Source organism: Fusarium pseudograminearum, chromosome 3, assembly GCF_000303195.2.
Source record: "Fusarium pseudograminearum CS3096 chromosome 3, whole genome shotgun sequence".
NCBI classification, from domain to species: Eukaryota; Fungi; Ascomycota; class Sordariomycetes; order Hypocreales; family Nectriaceae; genus Fusarium; species Fusarium pseudograminearum.
The window spans coordinates 1,009,546-1,020,365 of NC_031953.1; the positions used below are offsets into that span (position 1 = coordinate 1,009,546).

Consider the following 10,820-nt stretch of genomic DNA (forward strand, 5'->3'; position numbering starts at 1 on the left):
TTGCATAATTCAACTTTGAGACCTTGAAACCACGTGGAACTATTTGGTCTCGACTATCCCCTTCCCCATTATCCGAACAAGTTTACGCGACTACTTGCGACACTTTGACCGACAAGTCTATCTACCAAGTCCAACGGCCACTCTTGATCACTGTCGCTCGATACATTCCTGTGTTCAAGTAATATCCTACGCGACAAGTGACTATATAAGTGACTAGTATCGAGCAACAATCAAGCCACACACATACTACATTATCATGGCAGTCAACGAACTTCCCAATGTTCCTTCGGAGCACGCTCATCATATTGCCCGATCGGACTCTTCTACATCATCAAGCCCTTCCGATCACCATCACCATGACCCCGACCACGAGAATGAGGAGCCCATTATCCATCAGCCCGTACCCGTTCGACCTGGCCTTCCTCAGAGAAAAAGCAGTGGCCCACTAGTTGTTCCTCGCGATAGCTCAGCAGTCGGTCCTCACGAGCCCGACTTTGGCCCGGATGACGTCAGGGCGATGAGCCCCAGGAGAACGAGCGAGGATCTTGACAGAATTGGAAAGGCTGCTCGGGAAGAAATGAGAAGGTGAATACTCTCCCCGGTCAAGACGGCACAGCTGCTAACATTTACAGACACGCAAAGGCCCTGCAGGATTCTCTCCTTACCATCTTCAACCGCATTGAAGCCGTTCGCGAGGAGCACGACAAGCTTGATAACAACAACAAGTTCTTGCAAAAGTACATTGGCGACTTGATGAGCACCAGCAAAATTACAGCCACAAGCAGCCAACGTAAGAAATAAGTTTTTCGGAACTTTACCCTGGACAGATTCAACAACAATCGTTGAACCATTCGAACATCTAGACTCGTCTAGATGTACCCTTTAGAAGCATTCGATATTATATTTGGGATCCGCGACTTTTTGGGGCCCTTGTGTGGGCATGATACCCGCGCTTTGACAGCGCAGTTCAGTTACTTGGAACTCGCCTTTTAGGGCTGAGTAAAAACATTTGCATTTCACAACACTGTACAATAACGCATTATGAAACCGGGAGCAGATCCCTCACGATGGATCATCGCATGGTGGGAGCACACTGGAGCTTTGGTTTTGAGGTTTTGCATGATGCTATGCTGTATCACCTGCATTGCGCTTTGTCCAGTTTTAGGGTTGTTGAGCCCAGTACGCACGGTTTTGGCGTTTTTGAGATGAGATTCTAGCATACTTGGTTCAATGTCTGGTGTTTTTCTTTTTGTATTCTACCGCGGTATTACTACACGGATTACTGTAGCCTTTGAACACAGAGGCTAGAGGCTAGGGACGGGACTAGGACAGGATTTGAGATGGATGGATGGGAACGGATGGAGTGAGGTTCGTAAAAAGAGTATAATTGCGTTGAGTGAAGTGTTATCTGGTTCCGCAAAATGATGATACCATAATGAATGGCGTGAGATGTTTATTCTTGTTGGCTTTGACTTTAGCTTGTCGTTAATAGATCAGAATTCTTTGACAGTTTGATGATGTCTAATCTCCACATACGTGCAGTGAATATGCTATGCTAGGTATGCCACTTGGTTCATGCTTGAGAGAATGAGTGACTGACAAACTAACCCCCGTTTGTGATATTCTGCAAGATAGATCGGGTAGACTTGTGACTGATGCAGTGATGCCCCTTGATGCATACATTAGTGCCATCATCAAAGGTATGGATCCCCTTCCTTAATTATGCCCGTCTTCCTTCTGGGCCCGGCCCGAAAAACTGACTCGCCTATCCACCCGTTACTGTGTAGACGCACGAGTCGATTCTTTGTTCCCCTCCTTCGTCTAGAATTTTTCTTTTTTTCCGTCCATTCAGCTGGGCTCAGAATCACTCCGCGTTAATTCCATTGCAAGTGGAGAACAAGGTTTCATGGTTGATTATCTTCATCAAACAAGTTGGCCGATGTTTGTTGGTTTTAGTATCTTGTGGCTTCTGACCAGAAAAGCGTAGTGCCTCTGCCGGCCACATGGTCGGTCGCACCGGCTTTTCTCCTCGCTTACCTCCAAAAAATGTGGAAGAATTTATATTGGCTGAGCGAAGCGAGAGGCTTGACTATCGTGGAATGGCTTCCGGGGAGACACAATGCCTTAGCTTGGGGGATGCAGGATGACTATTTCCGAAGGCGTTTATAAGTGGAGTGACGGCTAGTTAGTGCAGTTTATGTTTCTCGAAGCATTGTTCTAATGTTTCATTTTACTTTTTGTTCTTGACTCGTGACGTGACTGATGGAATGCTGATGGACATGCTGATGGTGTTTAGCTGACCGCTTGAACAGGCAATTCGGTCATCTTCACAAATGCAATGCATCGAGATGGATCCGGGTGATGGAGTCGGGCCGCTGCATTAGTATTGGCTAGCCCTACCCGTCTTGTTGTCCGAGTATGACTTTTGCAGATGTGTTGTGCAATCAGAAGATATCGGTTTACTTCACTACTTATATAGTAGAAGGTCAATTATACCATCAGCAATTTATATTTTCTATAACCGAAATAATCGTGAGTCAAAATGTAAAAAATCGGACAAGATATCGGAAGAGGTGCATGCATGGTGGAAGCTAAATGCCGGGGCCGGGACCGAAGTCCGGACTTCATTCTCGGTCTTAAGAGTTGGCCTCTAAATATGTCTCTGTAAGTGTTTGGGAACAGAGGGAAGTACCGCTACTCATATGTTCGTTGCAAAGGTAGCTAGCTGCATCCCTTTTTCATTGTGATTTAATATTCGCCATCAGAGTCTCGGCGTGCATGCACACTCACTTATCAGCCACGCTGTAGCTGACACAAGAGACTTGACAACTGAGAAATGATATGTCAATCTTTGCCTCCCATGGTCTAAATTTGATATGTATAACATCTCATAGGCCAGGACATACTCGGTGTCTGCAAGCAATTGCCGCAGATGGCTGCCAACCCGGCATTCTCGGTCATGATAGATCGGCCTCGGTGATATCAGATCCAAGATCCAATTTCGTATCTATCTCAATTATCGTATCCATAAAGATCCAAGATGATATTGACTCATATCACAAGTATATAAAGAGTATCAAAATTCTCCTATTGATCCTTCATCATCAACTACCACCACAATGGCTCCATCCGCAACAGCTCTCCAAGCCATCGAGGCAAGCCCTCGTCTCCACCACCTCCTCGATCGCCTCCACGCCGCATCAGAAGCTCAAGAGAAATCCTACTCTCAGCTATGGTTCTATTTTAAATTTCTGTACGGCTTCTACATCACCGGCAAAGCATGGCCTGCTTCCGGCGACAACCACATGCGCGACAAGTTTGTGGCTCTGGAGCAGGATAAATGCCAGTTCATGTACCTCCTCGCACGAAGCATCAATGCCAAAAACATCGTCGAGGCTGGAACGAGTTTTGGTGTTTCGACTATGTATCTTGCCCTTGCCGTGGGACAGAATGTCACTGAGGAGAGAGCCAAGGGTGGTAATGCCACGGGAAAGGTTGTCGCGACGGAGAAGGAGAGCAGTAAAGCTGCCAGAGCGAGAAAGCATTGGAGTGAGGCTGGCGAGGAAGTTGAGCCATGGATTGAACTGAGAGAAGGAGATTTGAGAGAGACGCTTCTGGTGGAGGAGGGTATGCCTGATGAGATTGACATGTTGCTCATCGACAGTAAGTTGCAGTTTATTCGAGAAATATTATATAATGCTAACTGAGAATAGTCTGGACACCACTTGCGCTTCCAGCGCTTGAGGCTATCAAACCTCGGCTGGGGAGAGGCGCCATTGTGCTGGCTGATAACACAAAGATGGCTAGGCCGCTGTACAAAGAGTTTTTGGATTATATCCATAATCCTAAGAACGGGTTCAAGACAACAACTACTGCTTATGCGGGAGGACTGGAGATGGTTGTTTATCTACCTTGATACTGAACCCATGGTGTTTTGGCTGGGTTCTTCTACTCGGACCCAGGTAGCGGCGAGATAGATAGTCAGAAAGTAGAGAGGTGTAATGCATATCGATGTATATATTACCTATTCCATTTGAAAGCGTCAGATCGACACTGCTCTAAAGTCGACTACCTACAACGAAGTGTCAAGGCGAGATGCTAACCTCCAAGTATACCAAAGATGAGCCCCAAGGCTAATCAAGTTTAGATGGATGGACATAGCATGTGCCGTCCCAAACCTCTTCTTCAGAATCTGCATCACAGGACTTGAATCCTCCGGGCTTGCCGTCTTTGCATTCGCAATTCCTGTCTCACGTCAGTTATCTAGGTAACATCACACCGAAACACCAACTCACCTTGTTCAACACGATGCAGCATCAACTTTCTCGTCCTCGGCCCAAAAACAACAAGATTCAACCCCGACACAATAGTCGATACTAAAAATGGTATCCAGTCACTTTTGTGTTGAATCAGTGACAAAGGACCGTACGGTGGCAGTGTCGCAGCGGAGAGAAAGAGTAGCAGTGCTTGGCTTTGGAAGTAAATAGGGAAAATATATTTCTGTAGATTGATGAAAGGTGCTCGTGGGAGACGTTGAAAGGTGACTTTTGTGACGATAAAGGTTTGGTAGAGTTGGGAGCCGAGAAGGGCGGAGAAGGAGAAGAGATGGATTGGAGCGAGGAGTGCTGTCACGATGGCCATTTTGGATAGCAGTACTCTGTTTTGTGAGATGTATTTTTATACAAGATTAAGTATGTTGCATTTTTTTTCATGGGATTGTCTTTGTTTTTATACTTGAGTTCGTTGATGTAAGATCCGAAGCCATTCGGAACTTAAGCTCAGGTACCGTGATGATGTTGGCTAAGAATTAGTGAGAAACAACGTTTCAAAATACATTTGAACCCCTGTTATTTTGAATGCACATGCTTACAGAAACAAAAATATCTCCGAAGCCCCCGGATCGACGCGGCACAGCCATGAGAGGCTTACTCTGACCCTGGCCGAGGGTTGATAAGCCATCACAAGGGTAAGATCATTCGGTGTCGGTGGAATATGCAGTTTTAAAATAGGTAGACTTTGTAGGGTGAAATAATGTATCCAATCCCTATCCCTATCCCTATCCCATATAAGTACGATTGCAAAAATATCACAGGAACACAGCGACCAACGTGCATGCTATGCTTCACATAGACTGAACATCAACAAGTTCAACATCTATTAAACGCAAAAAGGATCATACCATATATGCAATTCGTATACTCATAATAACCCATCATCTAAGCATCGATAATCTCAAAATTGACCAAGATCGAACACTGCGTCTCATGACCCTTGGGATCCAACATGCGAATAAAACTCCAGCCTGGCACAACATAGAGCAATCGTACCGCAGCCACCGCATAAATGGGGTTCACCGCCCAACTATCATCGCTCTTGATGAGCATTCGCAAGAACACCAGCTCGTTGTCTTCATACTCCCAAGTCAGAGTCTCGTCCCAGAGCGGATCCGTAGGTGGCGGGTTTGGTCCGCGGTGTAGGAACTCGAGCTTGTGCTGCTTGTATGGTTCTGTCTTGCGCTTTGGCGGTTCATTTTTGAGGTCGTCTGGGTGGTGTAGTGTGCATGTAAGGTACGGCTTGGTAGAGTCTGCATCCAGAGGAACATCTGTTGCGCCTGCGACGTGCAGACGGAGACGCTTGCTTCGACCTGTGCTGAGTTTCCCGTTTCCACCGGCACGGAGAGCAGCGGGCTTGAGGACGTAGCCGTCTGTGCCGCTAAAGAGAGCTTCGTTGAGCTGGTTGCTAGCTCCGAATCTCTGCAGGTTGAGTGCACAAATCTGAGCGCCGATTCCCCAATAAGGAACGGGCTTCAGATTGGTGGACGAGATACGGGTACCCTTGGGGAAGACACGCATGAGGTGTTGGGCGTTGTGTCTGGAGATCGCTGCTGTGTGTTCGGGGAGATGCTTCGCTAAGCCTGACTCAGAGACGTTGATGAGATGGTGATGAGGCCCATTGGTGAGAGTGCCCTCTTCGTACCATGAGTTGTCGAGTGGTTTGACGGATTGCGCATAGACACCCAGCTCGGCAAGCTCAGATATGATGACTGAGCACACTTCCTCATTCTTCTTATCCTTGTACTCCTTTCGCGCAGCCTTTTCCTCCTCTTCGTCTGATGCGTCGTCTGAGTGGGAGTCGCTGTCTGAAGGCTCGCCTGGGAAATGGTACTCAACGATGACAGCGATTTTGGCACCTAGATCCTCCAAGCGAACATGGTCCCCTGACCCAGCCTGTTCATTATGACCAATATCTCGCACAGCCTTGCTTAGAAGACGGTGACCAAACACCTCTTGCATAATGTTGACGAGGCGCATCTGACCATAGGCGTCGCAGTGGTTCTCTAGCGACAACAGTATAGGCGAAGGTCGGAAGCCGAGCTTTCTCGAATCGAGTTCTTCCTGGTCGGCTGAATCTCTGATGGTTTCACACACCGCCCGGAAGGAAATGTTGGACACCAGAGTATAGCCATGGGTCACCTTGGGTTCATCTTTATTGTCGCCGTTATCCCAAGCGTCAATCTCCACACACCGCGCTCCAGTCTTGATCGCAGTTTCATAAGCGGTCGCACACGAAGATCCATAGAGCTGATGGGCCATGAGATAAGTATTATGGCTCGAGCTGATGTAGTACTCTGGCAGAGGGTGCGATCTATCCGTGAGCTCTGGCGGCACGCGAATGTGCGGCTTGCTAACAAGCTCCAGCAGAGCGCGCGATACATCATCAGATTTAACGCCAGCTTCCTTCTTGGAGAGGATCTTTTCGTTGGCGATGAATTCTCTCAAGGCGCTGCTGACTCTGAGGTCGGTCACGATGTGACGACCAGTGTGACCACCGCCAGCGACTGTGTTGTTGTCGATTTCTTCGCCATAATCTTCATCATTTAGATGTTTGTTTTTGGAGGAGAAGGGATTCAGCTCGCCGATGCGGTTGGCGAGATCCGCGGCCATTTTGTTTTGATATGTTGATGTGAAAGACAAGTGAGATAGATGATGTGAGGGGCAGTCGCGGGGAAAGGTCAGCTCAGCTCAGCTTGGATGACTATGTACATGGAGAATACCAAGACAAAATGGAAGACAAGAACAGGTTATTATTCGCATATAGAGAGACTGTTTTATATATGGCTCAAATCAAGAATCGATACACACAAAGTGATGCACTGCCACCACGGCAAATGTCTTGGCTTTGCTCACTGATTCTCCACAAAGTCAGGCCAAGCTCCCTTGAAGCTTGATGAGACATGGATATCGCGTTTCGACGGCAATTCAAGCCGAATTGGCGCAGCTTTGAGACAGCTCGTTGGTGGATCCAGACTCATTTAATAACGAGTCCAAGCTCTTGGGTTTTTGGTTGGTTGATTCGTATTGGTTTGCACATTATGCTTTGCAGGCTGCAATAAGTACCTCCACGAGTATAAGGCCCTTCCTGAGACGTATCTGGGTAGGCGGCATATCCAGACTTTGTTATTTATCCGCCAAAGCAAGTAATTATATCCCAGTGACGGTAATGTTATTGCAAAGCTTCAAGTCTTGTCAAAGAAATGCTTGTTAAGAATAAATGCGAAAACCCACTACAATCCATACCCTGTACTGCCTCTGTAGGTGCTGGCTCTCAGCCCCAAATGGCGGCCTAGCGCACAAGGCATAAACTTTAACTGCCCCACCATCTCAGACGCGTACAAAAGGAAATTTTGTCAAAAAAATACTTTGGTTCTTTTTTCCTTTCCTCTTCATTCAAAATATTGAACAACGCAAAAAACAACGTTCATGTTACTCTCACGATAATTGATGCGAGGTGCGTCGCAAGACCTGCGCCCAAGACCACCGATTCAGAGGAACACAGAATGGAGAGAAAAGCGAACAATCTTGGGTGCGGTGCTTCCCTCGGCTATGGGGAGGAGCGCAATGATTGAGCGTACATGCTTTATTTTAAATATCTATTACTTGTGAATGCAGGCTTTGGCCGATGAAGAGGCCAAGGCTGTGATTGTTTGGCTTTGCCAGCGTAGTTGATTCGAGCATCGTGCCTCGTCAAGGAATATGTCCTGGATACCTACCTGGAGATGTACCATGATATGCTGCTTGGCATCAACGTTGACTTGACAAGACTTCAATGACCGTCTCTGTGCTGTCAAATTTTAGACGTCAAGACTGGTCATGTCAAGTCAGACTCTTCACCTGTTGGATAACATCCATCAAACCTGTTAGGTTGGCTTGTTCAACGCAAAGCAAAAGCAGCAAACAGGTCATTGCATTCAAGCATTGTTCACAATCAATCAACCACGTCACATTGCATCAGAAAATATTCGAGACAATTAGTTGAATTCAAACTATTCAAGCCATTCTAGCCATGTTCGGCGACTCATGCTCTCAAGGCAGATTCGCATCCAAAAAAAAAAAAAAAAAGAGCAGCAGACTCCATCGTCCCCTGCCGTTATTCAAAATATGTGCAGCATATTCAAGCCGCTGAAGAGAAAAGAAAAAAAGATGTCGGGATATACTCCCACATGGCCAGTCCACCTGTTTATTGTCTCGTTGTTTCTTTCGAACCCTTTTTGCTAATTCATAGACAAAAGAATGAAGAAAAAAAATGTCACCGACAGCGTTCGTCAAGAACGAAAACGGTCGTATCGGAGAATCGAATCATCGACACCTGGCGACTTGTTAGAATGGTCGCCGTCTCTGCGTCGACAACCAAACTTACTTAACCCTCAAGGGACTCGACAACGCTGCGAGCAGCGGCCTTGATAGCCATGAGGTCACGCTTGGCCTCAAAGTTCTGGGGGTTGAAGTGGGAAGTGTCAAAGTGCTCCTCAGGGCCACCGGGGGCACCAGCACCATCAGAACCATCGACAGCGTGGAGAACAGCCTCGGCAGCGCGCTTGGCCTTCCAGCAAGGTTGTCCCTTCCACCAGCACCAGCGCTTGTCCTCCTGGAGAGTCTTGACGTCGCGCTTGGCGGTAGCGTTGTGGGGGATCTCAGGGAAGAACTCCTCGAGGTACAGGTGCTTGAAGTATTCCTCGGGGCTGCCGCGGGCAGAGAGAGCAATGACGTTGGCGAGTTCGACGATGGAGCGCTTGGCCTGGTGGGCGGCGTCACGGGGGAGGTGTTCAGTCTCGGCGACGGATCGGGTCTCGACACCGCGGGTAGCATGGAGAGCGACAGTGAGAGCCTCACCAGCATCACGCTTGGCCTTCCAGCATGGCTGTCCCTTCCACCAGCACCAGGGCTCGGGAGAGGCATCGCGCTTAGACTTGGACTTCCAGCAAGGTTGGCCCTTCCACCAGCACCATCTGGGCTCGTTGGCGGGCTCGGGCATGGGCTCAGGAGCAGCGTTGCGCTTAGCCTTCCAGCATGGCTGACCCTTCCACCAGCACCAAGGCTCGGGAGCGGCATCACGCTTGGCCTTCCAGCATGGCTGGCCCTTCCACCAGCACCAGGGCTCAGGCTTAGCCTCGCGCTTAGCCATCTTCTCCTTCCAGCAAGGCTGTCCCTTCCAGGTGCACCAAGGCATGGGCTCAGCAACGGGGTCGGGTTGAGGGGCGGCGACGGGATCGGGGATGGGTTCGGCTTCAGCTTCGGCCTCGGCGGCACGCTTAGCCATCTTGGCCTTCCAGCAAGGCTGTCCCTTCCAGGTGCACCAAGGTTCGGCCTCAGCGACGGGATCGGGTTGAGGGGCAGGGATGGGCTCAGGTTCGGCCTCGGCCTCGGCGGCACGCTTGGCCATCTTCTCCTTCCAGCATGGCTGGCCCTTCCAGGTGCACCAAGGCATGGGTTCGGCAACTGGGTCAGGCTCAGGAGCAGCAACGGCTTCGGGCTCAGGTTGAGCCTCGCGCTTAGCCATCTTCATCTTCTCCTTCCAGCAAGGCTGACCCTTCCAAGTGCACCAGGGCATAGGCTCGGCGACGGGATCGGGTTCAGGAGCAGCGACAGCTTCGGGCTCGGGTTGGGCTGCACGTCTAGCCATCTTCTCCTTCCAGCAGGGCTGTCCCTTCCAGGTACACCAAGGCATAGGCTCAGCAACGGGGTCGGGCTCAGGGGCAGCAACGGCCTCGGGTTCAGGCTGAGCTTCGCGTCTGGCCATCTTTTCCTTCCAGCAAGGCTGGCCTTTCCAGGTGCACCAGGGCATGGGCTCGGCGACAGGATCAGGTTGAGGAGCAGGGACGGCCACCGCAAGGGTGGTGCTGGCCACGGCGGCCAGCGTCAAAATGGAGTACTTCATGTTGGGCGCAGTACTTGTCGTATCTTAGGAACGATCGTAGTGAAGTGTAAAAAGTTGTAGTGAGTGATGACTCGTAAAAGAGTGTTCGGAATTGTGTGAGTGTAAAAGGGGTTATTGAGATTGTCGTTGTCCTTTTGTTTGGAGAACGAGTCTGGAGAGGAAGAAAAGAGAAAGTATTTATGCAGGACTCGAGGATCTTTTTATAAATTCGTGTTCTATTCTGGTGAGAAAGAAGTTGGCCATGTTAAGAAGAACGAAGAGCGTATTCGCCCGATGGCTTCAACTCTTGGGCCTTGGTGATGCCCGTTCGTCTCTATTGAGGGTCTATTCAGGCCGCGGGGTCAATAAAGCCCACCCTCGCTTCTCGGTTTGAACAGGCAACTAGTGCCACACTTGCTACCTCAATAGAGACCTGAATAGAGATTTCTTCAAAGAACGTAGTAAAAAAACTAGAGGGCATGCTAGTCACGAGGTGCCTGAGACGGTATGAAAGCTTGGGTAGGGGGAACGAGAACAACATGTCTCGAGGCGTTATTGACGTACATAATTTACTGCATCAAACATAATCTAAACTACTCATAGTCTGGTATCTCCACACGGATTTG

The 10,820-nt window shown here is 49.0% G+C and overlaps 5 protein-coding genes across 5 annotated transcripts; 2 read left to right on the forward strand and 3 right to left on the reverse strand.

The window, feature by feature from the left end:
- Nucleotides 1–256: 256 nt before the first annotated feature.
- FPSE_04948 (uncharacterized protein) lies at nucleotides 257–886 on the forward strand (the record flags this gene model as incomplete). Its single annotated transcript, XM_009258066.1, has 3 exons — nucleotides 257–585; nucleotides 633–790; nucleotides 828–886. 3 exons carry the CDS (start codon nucleotides 257–259, stop codon nucleotides 884–886), a joined length of 546 nt encoding a protein of 181 aa, XP_009256341.1.
- A 2,233-nt stretch (nucleotides 887–3,119) lies between these two features.
- FPSE_04949 (uncharacterized protein) lies at nucleotides 3,120–3,916 on the forward strand (the record flags this gene model as incomplete). The annotated part of the gene is made up of 2 exons (XM_009258067.1): nucleotides 3,120–3,663; nucleotides 3,714–3,916. 2 exons carry the CDS (start codon nucleotides 3,120–3,122, stop codon nucleotides 3,914–3,916), a joined length of 747 nt encoding a protein of 248 aa, XP_009256342.1.
- A 156-nt stretch (nucleotides 3,917–4,072) lies between these two features.
- FPSE_04950 (uncharacterized protein) lies at nucleotides 4,073–4,641 on the reverse strand (the record flags this gene model as incomplete). Its single annotated transcript, XM_009258068.1, has 2 exons — nucleotides 4,073–4,245; nucleotides 4,296–4,641. The coding sequence occupies 2 exons, from the start codon at nucleotides 4,639–4,641 to the stop codon at nucleotides 4,073–4,075; spliced, it is 519 nt and encodes a 172-aa protein (XP_009256343.1).
- A 575-nt stretch (nucleotides 4,642–5,216) lies between these two features.
- FPSE_04951 (uncharacterized protein) lies at nucleotides 5,217–6,944 on the reverse strand (the record flags this gene model as incomplete). Its single annotated transcript, XM_009258069.1, has 1 exon — nucleotides 5,217–6,944. The coding sequence occupies one exon, from the start codon at nucleotides 6,942–6,944 to the stop codon at nucleotides 5,217–5,219; it is 1,728 nt and encodes a 575-aa protein (XP_009256344.1).
- A 1,753-nt stretch (nucleotides 6,945–8,697) lies between these two features.
- Nucleotides 8,698–10,215, reverse strand: FPSE_04952 (uncharacterized protein; the record flags this gene model as incomplete). Its single annotated transcript, XM_009258070.1, has 1 exon — nucleotides 8,698–10,215. One exon carries the CDS (start codon nucleotides 10,213–10,215, stop codon nucleotides 8,698–8,700), a length of 1,518 nt encoding a protein of 505 aa, XP_009256345.1.
- Nucleotides 10,216–10,820: the final 605 nt, after the last annotated feature.